The 19,845-nt window shown below is 59.3% G+C and overlaps 6 protein-coding genes across 6 annotated transcripts; 4 read left to right on the top strand and 2 right to left on the bottom strand.

Annotated features, from left to right (window-relative positions):
- Window positions 1–1,173: 1,173 nt before the first annotated feature.
- BESB_018240 (mediator complex subunit MED7) lies at window positions 1,174–1,956 on the top strand (the record flags this gene model as incomplete). The annotated part of the gene is made up of 1 exon (XM_029360539.1): window positions 1,174–1,956. One exon carries the CDS (start codon window positions 1,174–1,176, stop codon window positions 1,954–1,956), a length of 783 nt encoding a protein of 260 aa, XP_029216515.1.
- A 1,933-nt stretch (window positions 1,957–3,889) lies between these two features.
- Window positions 3,890–4,324, top strand: BESB_018230 (uncharacterized protein; the record flags this gene model as incomplete). Its single annotated transcript, XM_029360538.1, has 1 exon — window positions 3,890–4,324. One exon carries the CDS (start codon window positions 3,890–3,892, stop codon window positions 4,322–4,324), a length of 435 nt encoding a protein of 144 aa, XP_029216514.1.
- Window positions 4,325–5,703: 1,379 nt separating this feature from the next.
- BESB_018220 (uncharacterized protein) lies at window positions 5,704–8,781 on the bottom strand (the record flags this gene model as incomplete). The annotated part of the gene is made up of 2 exons (XM_029360537.1): window positions 5,704–6,102; window positions 6,832–8,781. The coding sequence occupies 2 exons, from the start codon at window positions 8,779–8,781 to the stop codon at window positions 5,704–5,706; spliced, it is 2,349 nt and encodes a 782-aa protein (XP_029216513.1).
- Window positions 8,782–10,003: 1,222 nt separating this feature from the next.
- BESB_018210 (uncharacterized protein) lies at window positions 10,004–12,112 on the top strand (the record flags this gene model as incomplete). The annotated part of the gene is made up of 1 exon (XM_029360536.1): window positions 10,004–12,112. One exon carries the CDS (start codon window positions 10,004–10,006, stop codon window positions 12,110–12,112), a length of 2,109 nt encoding a protein of 702 aa, XP_029216512.1.
- A 1,407-nt stretch (window positions 12,113–13,519) lies between these two features.
- On the bottom strand, window positions 13,520–17,211 carry BESB_018200 (RNA polymerase II accessory factor CDC73; the record flags this gene model as incomplete). The annotated part of the gene is made up of 5 exons (XM_029360535.1): window positions 13,520–13,921; window positions 14,113–14,176; window positions 14,470–14,695; window positions 15,256–15,441; window positions 15,903–17,211. The coding sequence occupies 5 exons, from the start codon at window positions 17,209–17,211 to the stop codon at window positions 13,520–13,522; spliced, it is 2,187 nt and encodes a 728-aa protein (XP_029216511.1).
- Window positions 17,212–18,744: 1,533 nt separating this feature from the next.
- On the top strand, window positions 18,745–19,756 carry BESB_018190 (uncharacterized protein; the record flags this gene model as incomplete). Its single annotated transcript, XM_029360534.1, has 2 exons — window positions 18,745–19,414; window positions 19,704–19,756. 2 exons carry the CDS (start codon window positions 18,745–18,747, stop codon window positions 19,754–19,756), a joined length of 723 nt encoding a protein of 240 aa, XP_029216510.1.
- Between the last annotated feature and the right edge of the window lie 89 nt (window positions 19,757–19,845).

The raw sequence follows: 19,845 nt of genomic DNA, 5'->3' as shown, positions 1-19,845 counted from the left end.
GTATATTCGGAGGGGCGGCCGTCGCCGTAGGCTACCCGTTCGTGGATGCCTGCTTTCACGACTCGTGACTCCTCGCCACTCGACGTCTCACACTACCCTTGGAGCTGACAGAGCTGGACAAGATGATAACTTGGAGTCGTTCACCCGTGGCCGCACAACTTTGACCATGTGTTGAAGGAATGTTTGCTTGGGCTAGGATCACTTCTACCGCCGCTGGAATGGATGGTGAAGCAAGCCCATCGAGCTCACAGGATGTCCCCGCCCAGAAACGTTTAGACTCCTGGTGTAGTCTAGCTAGGCACGCAGGGAGACACCAGCATATCCGCTTATCACCCCCGCTACTGTCGACATGCTAGCTAGAAGCAAAGACGCTGGATTAGAGTGCCACCGAGATACCGTTGGCGGAAGGACTAATGTGGGTTGGAAGGGTTAGATGGCATATTCCGCTACTTTTTTTCTCCCTCCCTCTGCCATCCGACATACGAAGAAGTGCCCCTGTGGCTCGAGGCCTTAGTCTTGCCGCGGTGTGTCTCGAATTATCCGTGTGCGCATGCAGCGGCGCCTACACATGCAGTGCTGAACACCCAGGTCAATCGCCATTACTTAAATATATTGTATTATCCATGCACCTCTGGCATGTCGCCTTTTTCTCTTTGACACCAAAGGTTCTTTAGCGACAGGATAGCTCTCCCTCAACTGTCGCGGTGCACAGTTCACGCCCCGTCTCGGTGTTTCGCGTTTCAACGCGTCTGCTGTCGCAGCCCCCGACTCTGCTCGTTTTTCTGAGGCGCTACAGAGGCTCCCGACGCCCCTGGAGCCATACTCTCTTTCTAAGGCACTGCGCTCTATCTCGCGAATTTTCCTACGCGGGGGCGGCAGCATTTTCTTCTATTGCTGAGGAGGTTCGCAAGCTGTACGAGGCCCAGCTTCCCGCCGTTTTTTCGCCAAGAAGAGCCTCACGGTGATTCCACGTAGCACAGCAATGACGTAGCACGCGGCTGACCCAGTGCAGACACAGTTCAGCCTGCGGGGCATGGTCACCGGAGGCTTCTCGTCCTCTTGCGCCGCAGGACTGTGTCAGACTCGGACGCACTTCGACATCTCCTGCCCGCCGTGGCAGGGTAGAATCCTGCACAGCAGAAGCACGTTTCCCTGCATCCTCGTGTCTGCTTCATGGCTGCTTTAAACCCGGGGAACCCGCAGCAGTACGTCACCGGCTTCCCGCCGCCACCTTTTTTCTATTTGGAGTATGGCAAGCCGGCGGAGACAGAGCAGGGCCGTCCTGCCGAGCCGAATGCGACAGGAGCCACCAGCAGTGTGAACGGCTCTTTGTTCCCGAGCTGGTTCTCACTGCCGGAGGCAGCTCAAGACGGTGTGGAGGACGAGCCGCGTAGACGTAGAGAGCGAGGTTTGCTGAGTGCCTGGATGTGGGGGGGAAGGCCCCCGCCAGAACCGGTAAAGGATTTTTGGACCGCATTTGGAGCAACCTACAGTGAGGCATACAGTGAGCCCGTCCTAGATTCTGACACCAAGCTCTACGTCTACGACGAAAGTGGCACGCACGAAGGCACAGAGGAAGGAGACCGGACAGAGTCCGCAGCGCCGAAGCCAGCCATCGACTTAAAAGACGAATTCAAGCGTTTGTATAGTCTTTACGTGCAAGAGGCCTTGGGGTTGTTGGACTCACTGGCACGCGGAGGTGGAGATGGTGGGCAAGCGAACAAGTGGCGGAAGGTCGTGAAGCTTCACAAGAATTTGTTGCACATTCTTTTGAAACTGCGCACTTTTCAGGCCGAGGACGAAGTGCTGGAAAGGTTGACGCGGCAGCTCGAGAAACGCAGGGAGGCAGCCGACGGTCTTAAGCGAGGTCTCGCAGCTGCAGTGTCGCTGCTAGACCAGCAAAATGCGGTTGCTGCCCCGCAAGTGGGGGAAGTCACTCATGCGCCAGAACTCTAAAGTGTGTGTTGACTCCTGTTGAATAACAGCATTGATGAGAATCCATGGCTGGGGGAAAGTATGTCAGAGGGTGCGGCACATGCATTCAAGCCCTTCTACAGTAGTTGGTGCAGAGGTCACTATGCCGCTCGTCGAGGGCCTCCGCGTTTGCTTCGCAGAGCCGGTTTGCGTTCCACTGCGGATAGTCGCTAGTCGCAGCTACTCCAGCAAACATGGGTGCCGGGAGTGCGCATTTTCAGTTGTTTCATCTACACATATATGTCTAGTTAAGCGGTTCCTCTCCCGTTGAGTATCTGCCTCAAGCAAGGACCGCCTTCCAGCGGGTGGACTTCAGCGGGTCTGCCGAGCGCCCATAGAGGGCTCCTCATGCCAGCGGTGACACGACATCAGCCATCAAGCGCCACTGTTCGAATGGGAGTGGCGAAGGTTCGCGTTACCGTGGAATGTGTCGATAGCCGGCTCACTGATGGCGTTGGCTGATGTGCACAGGTGTAGCTGCCAGCTGGGAACACGGCCGCGGGCCCCCCGCAGGCACACGCGCCCTGTGTAGACAGAGTATGATGCACTCAGGGGCGGGCTGACGTGACGCGGCAGTGCACTCGCTTCACTCTTAACTCCCTTTTCCGGCACTTACATGAGCGTATGATACCCACTGAGAGGACTGTGTTTTGTCTGAAACACGTAGCGCGTCATCGTATCGTTTGCTTACCCTCTCAAGGTGCCACGCAGGCGCAACTGCGCAGGAGCGCTACGTTTCTTGCAGTTACGTCGGTCATCGACGTGGGCTCAGCTGCTCTTTTGTGGAGAACTCGGGAAGCGGGACGCAATATGACACACGCAGGCATTCCTGCACCTGACTCAACACGTAAACCGGTATTCGTTGCTTTTCGCTGAGTTGACCGGGTCAGTCAAGCGGTGTATGCACTGTCTCGAAAATGCGACGCGATTCAGGTCGAAGCACACAGCAGCATACGTGAGTCTTATTGAAGTAAATGTACAGAGGACACTCATTTTCGACGGGACACAGGAGAACAGATTGAGGCGACAAGACTGTAGCAACGACGCCGCGGACGTCTAGGCGATGCGCTCGTGGTCAGTTGCTGGAGGCCCCGAAGCAAAACCGTCACCGGCGTCCGAACTGCTAAACGGACATTCGGGATGATTAGGCTGATGCCAGCCAACGGAGTGCGACACCATGCAGAACCTTCTAGTGAGAGACACACCCGACATAGACTGTTGTGGAACAGTCTATGTCGGGTGTGTCTCTCTGTTTGCTTTGTCACTATCTGTAGAGGCGAATTGGGAGTTGCCCTCGCTCTCTACCTCCCTCAGCCCCTCCTCCCTCACGCGCTGTACTACTGCCCGCACGCCTCGTTGTAGCCGCACAGGGCTATGTTGCCTAGAGAACGGGGACTGGAGCACTTTCGCCGACACGTTTCATTCCTGGTCACATCACGGAGAATATCCAGTCTTGCGTTGCCTCCGCTGATTAACCGCCACCAGTTTTAACTGTGGATAGCCGTCGTGAAAATGGCACTTCGCCGCATAGCCGCGAGTGGGGAGCTCCGGCCGATCCCCCCGGTCCGGGCACCGGCGGACGCCACGGCTGTCGTCCTGGCGTCCCCCAGGCGTGCCCGCGAGCGAACTGCCACCGGCGGGTGAAGGCGGTGCTCCATTCCTGTGAATAGTGACTTTTTTCCTGCTTGGTGGGGAAGTTCTTCATTGCATGTTTGCCTGTTGCTCTGTGGGGTGGCCACGTGAATTTTATGTGCAGATTTAGCGCAGAGACGAGACACGGAATAGCGGAGGCGATCCAGGATTGTCGGAGACGTCGCTGCGCTTGCTTGGGTGCCCGACACTGCCGGACCCGATCCCCTCGTTTTTGAGGTTCTAGCGATTTTTCTAGAAGACATTTTTGGTCAGCAGACTGAAGATGAATAGCTGCCTAACGGCGCTGGCGCTTTTGGCGCTCACGGGAAGCACTCTGTGCTGCTTGCCCGGTGTGGAGGCGAACAGCGTTTACGGCAAGGTCATTTTGAGCCCACTCCCGGATTCGCTGCCTGACAAGTCATTCTTGACTGTCCAGGTGTCTGACACCACCAAAGCTGACACGTGGGAAGAGGTAGTGTCGCGGGCGGAGTATCCCGTTGCGCAAGCGTACAACCAGCAACGCACGCTGAAATACCACGTTTTTGTGCCGGACGACGCCAAGGGAACGCTCACTATCCAGGCATGGCTGACAATCGGGTGGCAAGGTACAGCAGAAGAGAGGGTCCGCCGCGGCGACTACTTGACGATGTCATACTTTGGTTTCGATGCATCCGAAAGGGATCAGAGGGTAGATATCGAATTACGGAAGTACGCGTAATAACTCAGCAGAGCGAAGCTGGGTGGCACAGCACTCTTCGTGGGGCGTGCCGAGGGCAGATACCTCATACGTGGTACAAACAGGTTTCTTTTTGGTGACCGCATTTCCAACAACCGTAGGGATAATTAATTGGCCTGTGGTATCTTCTTATCCGTTACGTCCCTGAATTGCAGCCTTTGGTTTGGTTTGCTTGCCCAACGTAAAGCGACATACCAACAACTCCGGACGTGCACGCGAATATGTCGTCCCAGTTTCTCGTTGGGGGTGGCTTCCCCGGACCACGGCTAGAGGTTTAGTCAACCACGTGCCGCATAAGGATCTACAATTGGGTGGGAAGCTTGGGAGGCTCGCCCCCCGAAAGGCTGTATGCTGTAAGCTGCCTCACATGTTTTTGGGAGCTCTCACAACACCTATGTATTTAGGAGCTCGCAGTACAACACAGCCATCGTCACAGCAACCTGGAAAGGTTGTTGCTGGTAAGGCACATCTATTTTCATGTCCGTCACGCAGAACCGTGAGGAGACCCCACTCAGGAAACCACTTGGTAGTTACTTGTAGCAGCAGCCACTCTGTGACGGCGACGCTTGTCATGAGTTACGCGTATCGGCTGAAGTCGATACTGCCACTCGATTGCCCATGTGGCAACGCAGCATCTTTTCTGATTGGCGAGGATGGCAACTGTACTTTTAAGAATAGCTTAATACAGCGGTGGGCCTGTAACCGAACGGCAGCAACGTTTGTCGCGCTCCGGTGGAACAACGAGAAGTCAGAAATATTTTGCAGTATTCGTATACCCGTTTCGGTGCCGCGGGGCGCAAAAGCACGACGTCACTGTTGCAGCCGTAGAGCCGGAGGCTGTGTACAGAGTACGTTGCCAGTCTCTATGTCAGCGTCCAGGCCTTGAGGGGCGGAGGCGTTTAGTCGTTTCTTCTCAGCTATCGAGAAGATTGGGCACCGTGTTGTGCTGCCGTAGTATTTGAGCGCTGGGTTGCCCATTGCACGCAAGTGGGTTCAAACGCGAAAGTCCACGCTCAATCGTACAACCTAGTATTCTATGATCCCCAGCTGGTGTGATAAGTCAGAGTTCAGCCGGGAAGTCACCGTCTCTGTCTCTGCCTTCATGGTGCGACATTTGTTGCAAGCACCCCAGGCACGATAAAAAAAACAGAGGTTGACACCGAAAAAGGTCATTTGGGCCACGCCTTTCACGACGACCGCAATCGCTTGAGCTCTTTTACGGTTCACCGCTGTAGCAACCTGTGCTGAAGGAACACTTTCGTTTCATTCGTACTAGCACGGGACCGCTTTGCACCCAAGACTCGAGGTCTCTTAAGGGGTCTTAAAAGTTTAGAAAAAAAACGCGACAGCGCCTCCAACACCTATTCCCTTTGTGCGAGCGTTTCCGTGCTTCGGCCGTTAAGGATACACTGTGCCAGGGCATAATCCACTGGCAGTGTGATCTTGATATTCGTTGCATCACCTTTCCGCACTTTCACCTCTACGGCATCTTCGCCCTCTCCCACAGACTGGGGAACAGAGGCCATGGAAGACGGACCGCCGTCAGGCTTTCCCTCGTCACTCCACAGAAATTCCAGCAAGCTCGCGTCATCTGTGATGGCAGGCATAGTCTGCCGCGGTCCTGTCCATGTTCTCGAATGCAGGTGTCCTTCACACGTCGACTCAGAGCTCTGTGTCTTTTGTTGCACGCTTGAGCTTGCCGCCGCCCACTGCTTCCAGAACGCGGTATAGCCGCGTAGCAGAAGATCAAGACGGATGACCTGAGCACACAATAGGATACCAACCTGCAGGTTTCAATCCCCTACATACGCGGCAGTGGCAACGTTGTGGGGTAGCAACGGAACACACCGAGCGCCCTGAGTTTGAAACCTGAGACTCTCCATGTCAACGCTATCTGCACAGTGCGTTTGTCTTCGGTTACCCGCCGGTGGCCTGGTCTCTTGCTGGAAATGGCATGCCTAATGTTATGTGCACTGGTGCTTCAGCTCATACGCCAGCAAGAAGACACAGCTACTGGTCACGCGTCAGCGTCATCGCAGACTAAGGTACGCAGTCAAGACGCATCTCCACACGCAGTGGTCATGTCGGAAACGGAACGCGCTCAACTGCGTCCGATGCGGAGCTGCGCCCTAACCCAGGAAAAAACTAATTTACCCCACGTGACTCCGCCCCCTCCCCCCCCCCACCCCCCCCTCCGTTCCCCCACCTACAGTTGACAAGCCGCAACAATGCTCGATCTCTGTAGGCGCAAGCATTGCTCTAGTAAGATCGTAAGAAGGGCCTGGGAAAAGCCTTCCGGCGGACTCCCCGGTACGCTCCGCGGCTCTGACTCTCGCCCCGGGATCTGTGACCGCCAGCACGCCCTACCGGCACGGACCTCTGGGAAGCCTAGTCGCCTTTCGTTCCACTGCTCGATGATACAAAAAGACAGTGCGCGTCGCACGCTCGTTCGCTTCCCGATCAGTTGCCAAGGAAGCGAGAAGCCTTACCTGGGGTGTCTGTGCCTCCCACAGAAGGTGACGTGGAAGAGTTCTCTGGACGAAGAAGCCGTTTGAGTCGTCAGCGGGATGCCGCGGTGCAGCGGCTAGTTTGATGGTCGATACGGCAGGGATAGCAAGAACCGCAGCCCCAGATCGGATGGCGTCGGCGCTTACGCCTTCGAGGTCCTCCTCCCTGACGCACGGCCTCGCGGCATCGTGTATCATAACGAGATCTTCGTTTCTTCCCACCGCGGCGAGACGTCTCAGCAAGGACTGAGCCTCTTCAGCTTGAAAGGCAGCCATTTGGGCTGCAGCACGCGCGCTTTCGAGGGCTGTCTCTCCTTGCGCGTCCGCCCTCCCAAGCGCCCCTCTCACGTTCAGAGTGTCTGCTTTTTTGCGTGGAAAAAATTGGGTGCATGCATATCGTATGTGGGATGCGACATAGTTAGAGATCTTGGAAAAAGGTCTGAAGCGGGCTGTCCGCGATATTGCTTCCGGCGAGCCCCCGGTGAGTTTCTGGGTCCCTTCGTCGTCTGCCGTCGTCTGTGCTCCGCATGTCGTCGCCGCAGAAGCCGGCGCGGATTCCGGTTGGCCTTCGTTCAGCACCTCCGTTGCTAACAAGCCATACGCCAGGCACTTGACTCCGTGCCACACCGACTCCCAGCGTTCGGACCCGATTGGCGCGAAGAGAACGTCGACTGGTATCTTTGAGTCTCCTGTCGCTGTCTCCGCCCGCGGTGTGGAGCCGGCACTGCTGCCCGCTGAAGAGCGCGAAGAGATATCGCCCGGATCCGGGGCATCCGCGGTCGTGGACGCCCTAGTTCTAGCCGCGTCAGAGGTGCTTCCAGCGGGGCGAGACGCATCGACGCGCTCTCTGTGTGTGCCAGCGGCTGTCGTCATAACTGAATCGTGCCATTCTCTGTCCGCCACGACGACAAGGAACCTCGCGCCTCCCTCGTGGCGAGCAGCCTCTTCCCCACCTCTCAAAGGCTCGGCTGCTGCCTCGTCCGCCTGCTCATCTTTCCCTGACGCCGCCGCTATCCAGCGCGTCAGGTGGGCTCGGATCTTTTCGAAGGAGATCTGAGCCGCTGTTTGGCCGCGAAAGAGTGGAACAAACTGTTTCGGGATGCTGCCGCCGAACCGAGATCCCACGCCTCCGCACGCTAAGATGCCATGGAGAGCGACGGAGGCAGCGGAAGGCTTTCTGCTTCCTTCGTGCCGTCGCACGCGCTCGGCGCTCTGTCCTCTTCTCTCTGGCGGCTGCTCCGCTGAAAAGCGTCGACTAGGCGCCGAGAGGAAGAAGGCGGGACAACGACCCGATAGCGAGGGACGAGGCGAGCCCGAGGACGACAGGCATCGAGACGAGGGCGAGCCCTGCGGAGAGCTCGCTCGGGGAGGCAGTACGGCGGCAAGGTGACCCTTGCGAGTTCGTCCACTTTGAGAGAAAGACTCGGTCGCAGGGGCACAGGGCTTCTTCTGCGTGCTTTGCCCCCCAAATATACCGCGCCCGCCGTCCAAGAGGCGCACCCGGGGAACTCGCGAGCTTGCGTACGGCCGTGTTGAGCCGGCAGAGCGAGGCGCAGCTGCACGAGGAAACGAAGCAGACGGCAGCGGAGGAGGTACGCTCGGGGCAGCCGGTGAGCTGAGACGGGCTCGACTCGCGCTGTCTCTCTGCCGCAGCAAGGCAGGCTGCACTCGCGAGCCGCCTAGCGGAGTAAGGGTCAGCGCAAGCACGTCGGCGCAGACGAGACACAGGGCGGCAGTCAAGACGCCAACAAAAGGAGACGGCCGTCGCGACCAGGCCGGCAGCCTCCACGCACGCACCGAAGTCTGTGGAGCACGCAGAGGGCTAGAGAAGAGAGGACAGCTCCGGCGAGTCAAGACAATGAGCCCCTGCGAAGCAAGGCGCTCCGAACGGGGAAAGGGCAGAGTGACCGTGCGCAGGCGCGGCGACCCCATGGTGAAGCGCGGGAGCTCATTGTCCTCCCCGCTGGGCCCCCGCCCCCGTCCCCGCCCCCCCCCAACTCGAAGGCAAGGAAGGCGACGACGCCACGAAGCTGGAAAAGCGATTTCGCCTCGCCTCGAAAGTTAGTCTCTTTCAGGAGCACGCAGCAAGAGCTCCGCAGCACTGAGCAGCAAAAGGACTCCCTTGCGGTTCACCGGACGCGGCCGAGGGCCTCCTGGAAGTCGAGGCCCGTGCGGCGCCGTATACCAGGGACACGCAAGCGCGGTAAAGAGCATGCAGCCGCAGCACGCGATTGAGGCGGTAACGGGCTGCAGCGTGAGGGACGGGACAGACGAAGGGATGGCACGATTACAGGCTTTTCAGAAGAGGAGACGCGCTAAAATCGCCAGTGACCAGTGATCACGAGCTGCGTCGCCTGCGCTGCCGGCTGACGCGGAATCAGGCAGGTGCTGGATGCAGACCGAAGACGCTGAGACAAACCAGGGCAGTAGACGAAAAAGCTGAGGATGGAGAAAGGATTAGTTGAGTTGGCACCCATGCACCCGCATGGAGGCTGCGAGATCCGCTGACCTGTTGTGCAGGCCCGAACGGCGGGAGACTGTGCCTGCACGAGGCACGGAGGCGCATCGGCGGTGCAGCACCGCAGAGCCGCGTGACCACTATCGCAGAAACTCCCCGGAAACATAGCGGAGTTTCTCTTGATTCGACGATGGAAGTGGAGGACGGAAAAGGTGTACAGCGCGTTTGTGTTGTCAAGACTCAGCAGCGCTGCGAGGGCATGTCTCGCGCACACGTTGCTACCGCATGCACACTGCAGATGCAGGCATGGGTATCGGCGACAGGATCTATCGACATGCGACCCGTGCTTCAAGTCGTCGGAGCTTCGAGCCACCAGTAGTTGAAGTCGGCTGCTGAAGTGGCTCCAAGTGAATCCCTCGCCGTGGTAGCCTTCGTATTTCTTTGCTACAAGCCCGATTTGTCTCCGCCCTGGCAGCAGCTGCGCGCGCTGTCTGCATGCGAGCCACGGGCCGCGCCGGCGTACCAGCAGCGACCTCTCTACTCGACTACTAGCCCTCGGAGAGGCTGGCAGCCCAGGGCCTTCTTTTTTCAGATGCTGGGTCCTGCCCATCATTGACTGCACTCCCGCGAGCTGCGCAGCACTCTCCCGTCGCCCTTCGAATTCAGGCTGATCGCGCGCCAGGTGACGCTCGCACGATGCCGGGGGATTCGTCGTCCTCCCCCCGGGCGTCTGAGTCCTCTTGTATGGGCTCGACGTCGTCCGCGTCTGCTGATCGCCATGCCCGCTCAGATTCGCCTGTATCGCTGGCGGAGGTCTACGACGCGCTGAGGCGCGTCGGCGAGCATCTGCATCGGCAAGGGGGGGGGTCGCGGAAGAGAAGCGCCGGGCTCGGTTTGTGGCTGTCGCCTGGCATCCTTCCTTCTTCGCTCAGGAGTCCAGCGGGGGCCGTAGTTTTGATCTATTTCAAAGGCAGACGGTGGAGCAGCACCGGCATCCACGCTGCGTTGTCTCTCTGTCCTCATCACCCGCCTTTGCGCCAGGGGCCCTTGAACGCGACGCGTAAGGCGACTCCGCCGCTTCCCTCAGGGAACGACGGAGCTCCCGACGCGTCTCGTGCCGTCGACGAGCCCGCGGAGCTTTGCTCTACTTCGTCGTCGTTGCGTTCCTCTCCCGCGTCGCCCTCCTCCCCCCCTCCGTGGGCGCCGCACCCAGACCAGGCCGCTGCCGCCTCGCCCGCGTGCGCGTGTGCTGAGCGGCGATCCTTGCCGCTGTTGGTCCTGACCACGGAGGAGGCCTTTTTCCTCCTGTCGGGTGACTCCAACCGCGCGGAGGCGTCGACTTTGGTCCTTTTCGACGCGGAGACCGCCCGGCAACTCACCGTGTTCGACCTCCTCTTCCTCCTGCTGGAAAGGCGCACTGAGCCGCCGACAACCAGCCAGTCCGACTGTCTGCAGCAGCGCCAAGCATTGGCTGAAGCAGCTGGCGACGAGCGCCCCCTGCCGTCTGCACTCGACAGCGAGCAAGTCAAAGCGAGCGGCTGCAGAGACTCAAAGCGTAGGAGAGGGGCCTCCGCCTCTGAGACACCAGGTCACACGCCTTGTGCTGCGCGCGAAGGCGGCTCACCGCCCCGAGGAAGAATTCCAAAATGCAAACAGGCCTGCGACCCCCAGCAGGGACCCGCTGAAGAAGAGGCGACGCAGGAGGGAGGAGCTCCGGGGCGAAGACGGAGCGCGCCTCCGTTCGAGGATGGAGCCTCATCGCGTGTTTCCCAGTTTGCAGAGAGCCGGCCTTTCACCTGGCAGGACCTGCAGGTCTACCTCCAGCTCAAGTCGCTGGGGCTGCCCATCCGAAATCGGGAGGGCGCCAGTCTCGCGAGGGCGATCCGCAGGTGCCCAATTCACGTTTCTCCGCGCTTCCTTGCTCTCTCGGTCGCGGACGTGGGCTCTCCCGCGGGTCTTTGCCAGGCGCCCAGCGCAGATGCTGTGGGGTCAGTTCCCTTTCTCGAGATCGTCCGTGCAGGCAGCGCGAAGGCGGAGGCGCGCAGGGTGGAGAGCGCTGGAGGTTCGGCCAAGGTCGCCTCCTGCGCGGAGACCCGCGCTCTGGCTCCGTGGTTCCTCTCTTTCGAACGGAAACACCAGAGGCGACAGCCAGGCGCGGACGAGGCGCCAGGGGGGGGCCTAGAGAATGTCCCGCGCGTGTGCCAGCGCGCGCGACCCTCCGCGCCCGCAGACGCAGACTGCCTCTGGGCTGATTCGCTGCTCGGGGCGGCCGCCGACAGTGCTGACAGCGAAAGCCCCTGCGAGGCTTGCACGGAGAGCGACTGGAGTCTCAGCGAAGGCGAGGAGTCAACCGGCGCGGACCTAGGCGAGAGGCCTGCTGCGCTTATGGGGCCTCGAACGAAGCGTGCCGCCAGCGGCGAAGGTCTCTCGGCGAGGGAGCCCGCCGGAAACTCACACGGGCCGCTGGCGCGCTGCGCCACTGTGTTGCCAGTCTTCGCAGTGAGCCCTGAGGCAGCCGCAGGCCCCTTCCTCCTGAGTGAGTTCGGCCGAGATGTCTCGTGTGATGCCGCGCTCGACGCATTACCGCACGCTGAAGCGAGTGAAGGGCACGCTGACGGCGACAACGCGGCGAGCAGTCAGTTCGGAGGAGACAGCAGTTCACAGATAGGCGCACATACGACAGCCCCTGGAGCTGGAGAGCCGCGAGATATGCGGAGCGTGACGTCGTCGGCAGTGGTGGTGGCGCCTGTGTCTGGCGAAGGAAACGTGGCTTTTCTTGCGGTGAGGAAGTTTGCGGTTCTATAACGGCTTTCGCAGCGGACAACGGAGCGCCGAGCTTAACGCTTCCGCGGGGCGCCCTCGCGCTTGCCTCGAGTTGGTGGGGATCTTTTACTCACGGGTACGTCCTCTTTTGTTCATCAGCGAGCTGCTGTGTGGCGTGAGGGAACGGAGGGCAGCTCCCAGCAATTTCCTGCGTCTTTTTCAAAGGTCCACAAAATCAGTGCTTCAGGGAGACAAGCCTAATGCACAAGCTCCAGAGAGTCTAAAAGACCCCTGCAACTCGTACTCGGTCACGCCTGGTGGCGGATACAAACTGTGTGTCTCGCCTTGGTAACTGTGTCAGGTTCAGCTGGATTCAAGTCTGCGGCAGCGCTCATGAACGAACGCAGTTACGCTACCAGAGACTATCTGAAAAGTTTGAGCAAACTCATCTATAGTAATTCCAGTCTAGCCAGGGATTGAAAATACCAACCACGATACGCAGGCACGCATGTACTCGATTTTCCCGTCAAACGGGAGCAGTGCCGCGGATCGCCTTTAACTCCGCGGAAGTGAAGCTTTGACTATGCGCCTCGTGAGCTGTTGTGTCAGGATGCGACGTAAACTCGGAACTCGGATTCGATCGATAGCGGCACCGAGCTGTGGCTTATGAGCCGGAGGCGCAGAGTCTCGCGTGAGCAAGTATATCTAAATGTTCCTCTCAGCACCCTCGACGTTACTAAAAAAGCAGCGGCTCCGCGCTTCGGCAGCTTGCTTCTGGAAGCAAGTTGAAGATCCTCACGACAGACGCACTGCGGAAGACATTCTCCTTCCCCACCTCCTTTATGCGTCCATGAAAGTGACAGTCTGTGCGTCTTTCAGAGTCGGTCTGCCGCCCAGCGCGGCCTGTCAGCGAGCCAACTCAGTCCAGTGCGTCGGACCGTCGTGTTACGTGACCATGATACGCAATATCCGCGTGCTGGCACTCACTTAGGCCGCCCGGGAACACGGAAATTTGCGCGTGCCTACAAGCGTGTTCCGGGAGAGTCGTTATCTGACCTGTGGCAGGCTGTGCGTACCCATCTACTTATACACGCATCGAGAAGTCACGACTCCCGCCAGCATACGGCATTCTTTCGCTCGCTCTGTCTGTGAACGCTCCTCGCTTCTATCTTGCGTTGCTGTATGTCACGCCAGAAAACAGAGGCCTGCGGCACCGCTTGCTGTCGCCGCCGCCTCCTTATGCCCCAGAAACGAGGGTCAGTGCGTCGCACTCTTTGCTTTAGTTTTGGTAGCGACTGAGCGACGTGTGGCGGATGTTTATACATTACAGAAAAAAATGCTTCCAAGCGGCGGTTCGGTGAGCATATTCATCGCACACTTAAGAAGGCACCTGCCACGAGTTCCAGTCTCCCCGCCACTCCATCCGCCGGCAGCGGCTCGAGAGTTACGTTAACGCTGACCGTAGTGCACCGCCTGCTGGGCGCGGTGGTACCCTCCCCCGGGGATTCCCGGGCCTGGGTGCCCATGAAGGGGCGTCCCTACCCCTGAATGCGGGTGGTGGGCGAAGTGGTGTTGATGCGCAGGGTGCAACGCCTCCCCGGCGCCTGCGCCGTAGGCGCTTCCTGAGGCTCCAGGCACCCTCTGCGCGTCGCCTAGGCCTCGCGAGGAAGCGAAGCCTGAGGACGCACCCGGCTTTAGGGCGCCGTTGTCTCTGTTTAGAGCGGCGTCGAGCCGCCGATCAAACGCCAGACAGAGCCGGCGCGGCTGGAGAAGGAACTCCTCCAGTGTGGCCCAAAAGTCCGAAGCTGCGGCCGCGTCGTTGTAGCGATGAGAACGCGACAGACGAATAACCTGAGCAGATGCGCAGTCGCAAGCCGCGGCACCTGGAAGCTTGAGAGAGCAGGGAGACGCACCCCCCGTGCCGCAGGGAAGCAGCCAGCGAACTCGATCCTCGGAACACCTCTGGCGCATGAGGCGCATAGAATGGACCCGAGGCTACGCGGAGAGAAAGCGCCTCTCGCCGAGACTGTCAGACGTCTCACCTTCACGCTGAGGCTAGACACCTCGGGGGGAATGGCGTCCTCTTCGTACGCGAACATGACGCCCCTGAAACAGCAACGCACAGACGGCACGCACCCCGAGAGATGACCCGCTGCCGCAGCCTTGAACGGCAACCGCGCACCGCCGCATTTGCACTTCTTACGCAGATCTCCGCGTGCAAATCTCTTGAGGCTGGAGTCCCTGCCGGCACCGAGCACCCGCAGAACACAGAAAGACGCTGAGGAGTCAAGCTCGAAGCCTTGAAGCGGCGTACGAGCGAAGGCCCGCGTGCCGAAAGGCAACAACAGGCCCCTGGGTGCGCATCTGCCGCGGCGCTGCGCCCGCCTTTTCTCTCGTACTTGTAACTGAGAAAAAGGTCGATCCAGTCTCGGAATGGCCAGCCGCCGAAGTGGAGTTTGAGCGACGACGCAGAGGCGGCGTTGATGACGACGGCTACGACACACTTCCACTGCTCAGGCGTGAACTTGGCGGCGTAGCTCGTCTCGACCAGCATGAACTTGAACACTTTGTTGCGAATCTCGTGACGCACCTCGAGCCGACCCTGGTCTGCGCCGAGCGTCCCCTCTGCAGACAGACACCGCGAAAACCCGCGAATCAGACACTCCCTGCTCCACGTCCGCTCGCCATTCACGCGAAATACGCGGAAGCGCGACACACGTACACGCACAGCCGCAGACAAAAGGCAGGAACGCAGACAAAACGCGAGATTGGACGTGCCCCGTGCATTTCTCAGCGCCAGCGAAGCTGCCGACACCTCGCGAGGGAAGCTCCACGAGATCCGCTGCGGCCATCCGTCGCCAGCCGATACGAACGGGCGCTCACTCGCTGCCCAAAAAACCACTGGCTCGCTGCTGTCCCTGAAAAGTGTGCTGCTCCAGTGAAGTGTCTGCATGAAACCACACACCTCGCGACAGTCGAGGTGCGCAGTGGCTCTCGATTCTCGAGAAGGCAGACAGCCTCGTCTCGCGCTGCCCAGCCCCCTCCCCCCCTCCCCCCCCTCCCCCCCCCCCCCCCCCCCCCGCCCCCGGCGGCCCCCGACCGCCTGAAGTCGCGCGGCCTGCGGCGACAGTCCAGTCTGTTATTCCGCGATCTCGACGCAGACTAGGGGCAGAACAGCGACTGACCTCGGGCTGCGCGTTCCTTGGCTTCCTGCGGGAAGACGAACTGCCCGTTTTCCAGCAGGTCGACGATGTTGTAGCGATTCAGAAGCGCAGACGAGGAGCTGCTGCCCCCGACAGACGTGACGGGCGGAATGAGGATGATCGCTTTCCTCTTCCGGTACGCGTAAACTTCCTCCAAGACGCAGATTCCTGGGCACACGCGGAGACGCGGCGGCGACACAGAAGCAGCCATCGAGCCCAACTGAGCCAGGAGTGTGCGCGAGACCCCAGAGGGGCCGTCTAGCGCGCAGGACGGAAAGAGAAGAATCAAGAATGGCTGAAGAGGCAGCAAGTCTAACCCCCTCGACAAGGCGGAGGAAGGAACGCCCAGGCGAGTCAGACTGCGGCCGAGGAGAAGCCAAAACACGAGGAACGACGAAGAGCCCATCTGGCAAGGAAAGAACAACCGAAAGACAGTGAAAACAAGAAGAGTCTCCTTGAGACACGCAGAGGAGACGTGAGCACCGCAGGCCGTGAGCACGCTGAGAGGGCGCAGCAGCGACCGAGGCTGCAGCGGCAAGGAGCAGCACACCAGCACAACGCCTCCACGTGGTCCCCAACGAACGTGGGAAGGACGGACGCATGCATGCATAATTTCCCCAGATTCTTACTTGAGGACTTTGTCTCGGCTTCTCTGCGCGCGCAGCCTGGAGCTCCGCTTGGGCGGCTCGCGTCGGGTCTGCGCGCCGCGATTGAGCCGTCGAGTCTCATTCGGCTGCTTGGATGGGAGCCGTCTTTCTTTGGCAAGTGCGAGAAGACCGCCAGCGACCTTCCTGCAACTCTCTCCTTCTCGACTTCGCGGAACTTCTGCAGGATCGACTCGAACGAAAAGCCCGCAAGCTGAACCGCGCTGCACCGCTGCACCAGCGGGCGTTCGAGGCGAGCAAACGCGAGAGACGCCAGCGCCTCTCGCATGCGCTGCTCGGCTTTCTCTTCCTTTTCCTGCTCTCCGTCCTCCCGCTCCCCCTGCTCGCTCACCTTCAGCTTCTTCTCACCCCCCTCCCCCGCATGACCCTCGCCGCGCTTCCTCCGCCTCGCCTCATCGTAGGCGTGGACGGCGTTCTTCGCATATAAGGCGACCTGGCGAGTGTCGACGTCGGTCCAGGTCTGCGGCATGACCTTCTCCAGGCGCTCGTCGGATATGAAGTTCTTCTCCCTCCGGCCCCAGGCGGGCAGCGAGCCTTCGTCCTCGCCGCCTTCCTCGCCGTCAAGCAGCCTGCCGCGGCTGCCGTCGAGCAATCCAGGCAGATTGACAGGCCTGGAGGCATCCAGCACGAAAAGCGTCTGCGCGCGCGAGACAGAGGCGTCCTCCAGCGAAGAAGAGAACACACTCCCGGGCAAGCGCGCCTTCTCCTCGAGCCGCGCGACAACGGCGCCGGCGCCGCCGCCTCCCAGGGGCGCGACAGCCGACGCGGCGGCGGCGAGCTTGCTCGGAGACGAGGACGATGCGAGGGACTCGAAGAAAGCAATGATCTTAGAGCGCTCCAAAACGTTGATGTACCTGTGACCCTTCTGCGTGATGTGGCTGTATGTGTAGAGCTCCTTGGGAGTGGAGAGCAGCAGAAAGATGTCCGCGAGCGAGAACGACTCTTTGCGGCGACTCTCGAGGCCAGAGGGGAGTCCAGCTGGCAGGTAGCAGTTCAGATCGGGGAAGACGAGCGCCTCCTCGCCGCGAACGTGCTCCAGGTGGCACGAAGGCGAGCCAGACGACGGGGCAGAGAAGGACGGAGACTTCTTGTTCAGGCTGGCGTGAATCAGCGCGAGCGGGTCGACAGAAAAGCCACTCCCCTCGCCTCGCTCTCCAAGTGGGGGTGGAGAGGCGGGCGCCGCAGGCGACGCGTCGCCAGCCTCAGCGGAAGACGACTGGGGAGCGACCGGCAAGGTCTCGCCCTCCGGTCTTCCTGTCGCTCCTCCCTTCATTGTGCTGGGCGCGCGAGAAGTAGCGGGGGACTACAGCGAAACAGGAAAGAAGACGAAGACTAGAATAAGACGACAGGCCAAAAGAAAACTCCAGAGACACGCCGGAAGCTCAGAAACAAAGACAGACACGGAAAACGAATTTCCCCCGCCGCGAGAGAACGAGTGCGATGAACAGACGCGAGAAAGCGGAGAGACCGGAAGAAGACGGACCAGAGATCTAGGCCCGCTCTGTGAGTGTCGCCTCTTCTCTGAAAAAAAAGGGGCGCGGCTTTACTCATACAGAGATGGCTCGGTCAGACAAACATTCTTACTCAAGGATTGCAGAGAACATCGCCCCGCGCTCCCCTCGGACCTCCTTTCGCAGAGAACAGCGACGCCGCACACATCTCACGCTGAGCCTTCTACTGCCATCAGCCGCAGTCTTCACTCAGTGCGTTGCCTCCTCTCATCTCTCTTTGTTTTCCCCCGCAGGCAAACGCGTCTCTACTTGCCGCTCACTACTCCATGTAAAAAACACTCGGCTGGATAGGACGGGTAAGCTCGACAGAAAAATCCGGGGCCATCAGACAGTCAGGGAAACGAAGGTAGAGGGCAACTGCGGCGGAGGCGCGAAGGGAGAGCAAACTTTTCTGCGGGAGATCTTCAAATTGAAGCCGCAGACGGAGAGCCTAACGCGAAGAAGATCCAGCAGGCTGCCATTCGAAAAAAATCGATTGAAGAGGCGAACGAAGGATGTAGGCGAAAACGCTGCGACAATTTGTCTTGCGTGTTTTAGACGAGCAGGCAAAACGGAGAAAAAAGACCCCAGTTCACCCCAAACAAAGCCCGAGATGACTCAGATTTCAACGCGCGAACGCAAGAGAGGAAGCGAGTGAGACACACAAGCACAGAGACAGACTCCCCTCCCCCTCAAAAGCCAGGGCTCTTCGGTCTACTTTGACGACGTACAAGACAGAAAAGAAGTCTCCTAGAGTCAAAGAGGAAAAGGAAAAAGCAGACACAGGGGAGAAGAAGCCTTTCGAGAGGACGACGACCGAAACGGAGAAACAACGCATGCGCTCGAATCTCGAGAAGTAAACGCGTGACACGAGAAGCGGGCTCTTTTTCTTCTGCGTTCCCAGCCTTGAGAGAAAAGAGACATCAGCTCCAGAGATTGAGCCCAATCTCTCAATTGCGCTTGGTCTTCTCATTCTGTTTCTGACGAGCCTGGGTCTTCTTTTTCTCCCGCCAGGGGCGCCTGTTCGGTGTGGTCCGACATGGAGCCAGAAGCGAGAGCATCTGCACATGAGATTCCTCTGATTTTCGGTCTCGTTCGTTTTTCGCAGTTCTTCGCTGCCCTCCTCTCCTTCACTCCCCTCTCCCTCTCTGCGCCGCCTTCGTCCTACCTGCTCCCCCCGCCTTTTTGTTTCGGGCTCGCCGTCTCTCTCCTCTTTCGCTTGCCGCAGTCGAGATCCGCCAAGGGGGTTCTCACGACCCTTTACCAAGTCCTTTTCCCTTCTGTGAGGAAAGTGACCCTGCTGGAGACTGCGAGACATGGAGGGCGGCGGAAGCTCGCCCGGTGGAGGCCGTGAGGCCTGCAAGAGGAGGCGGCACAGAGGGGGGGATTCGAGCGCGGCGAAGAAGAAAAGAAGAGCAGCTGTTCCCGGCGACGCTCGCGCAGCGTCTCCTCGCTCGCAGGCACCCTCAGCCTTTCCTGTCTCTGCTCTGTCGAAGGACAGAGAGGAACAAAGGAAGGCACGGGCTCTGTCTGTCCCCCGTGCGTCTTCTTCAGCGACCGCTTGGTCTAAGCCGTGCGCGTCCTCTGTGTGCAGGCCCTGGGCCGCAGTGCGTAAAGCGCATGCACTCCCGGCTCACGTGGGCAGACCTCCGGCTTTCGGCGCGGGAGAGGCTGAGCGAAAGAAGAAAAAGAAGAGACGCCAGGAGACCAAAGAGGAAGAGCCTGTCGCGGAAGCGAGTGGGGGTTGCCCTCAAGACTCGCGGAAGGAGATCGACGACCTTTTCGCAGATCTCATGGGTGGAGGAAAGAAGGGCAAAGAGACTGCCAAGGACGGCGCAAAAGGAAAGATGGCAGAAGGAGCGAAAAAAAAAGGGAAGAAAAAGAGAAGACCTCAAACGTTCGACGAGGACATGAGACTCAACCAACCCGCAGTCCGACGCACGGCCGACGGCCTGCGCATCTACACAGAAGAAGAACTCGGCATAGGTGAGATCTGACCTCAGTTCGCCGCCCCGGAGTCTCTTACAAGACTAATAATAAGTGGTGAGGATAAATCGGAACCAGCAGATCAACATATATGTATATATATTACATGTATATATCTATTATACGTTTATATATATATATATATATATGTACATGTATATCGTGTGTATATGTATACGTATGTGTATATATTGGCGCGCCTGTCGGTATGAGCAGGTGGCTGTCGCTTGGGACACGCGTGCAGACGATTCGCTCAATCCTGCTTGTCTCATTTCGTGTCGTTTTTCAGGAAAGGGAGGAGACACTCCGGAGTGCCCATTTGACTGCTCCTGTTGTTTTTGAGGCGCGATGTCCATGTCTGCCACTGCGAGATATCGCGACTAGGGAGGCACGTTACGCGAAACAGTCAGTTGGGCAGAGCAAGAATGAGA

Source organism: Besnoitia besnoiti, chromosome X (genome assembly GCF_002563875.1).
Source record: "Besnoitia besnoiti strain Bb-Ger1 chromosome X, whole genome shotgun sequence".
NCBI classification, from domain to species: domain Eukaryota; phylum Apicomplexa; class Conoidasida; order Eucoccidiorida; family Sarcocystidae; genus Besnoitia; species Besnoitia besnoiti.
This window is presented reverse-complemented; position numbering and strand designations above follow the sequence as displayed.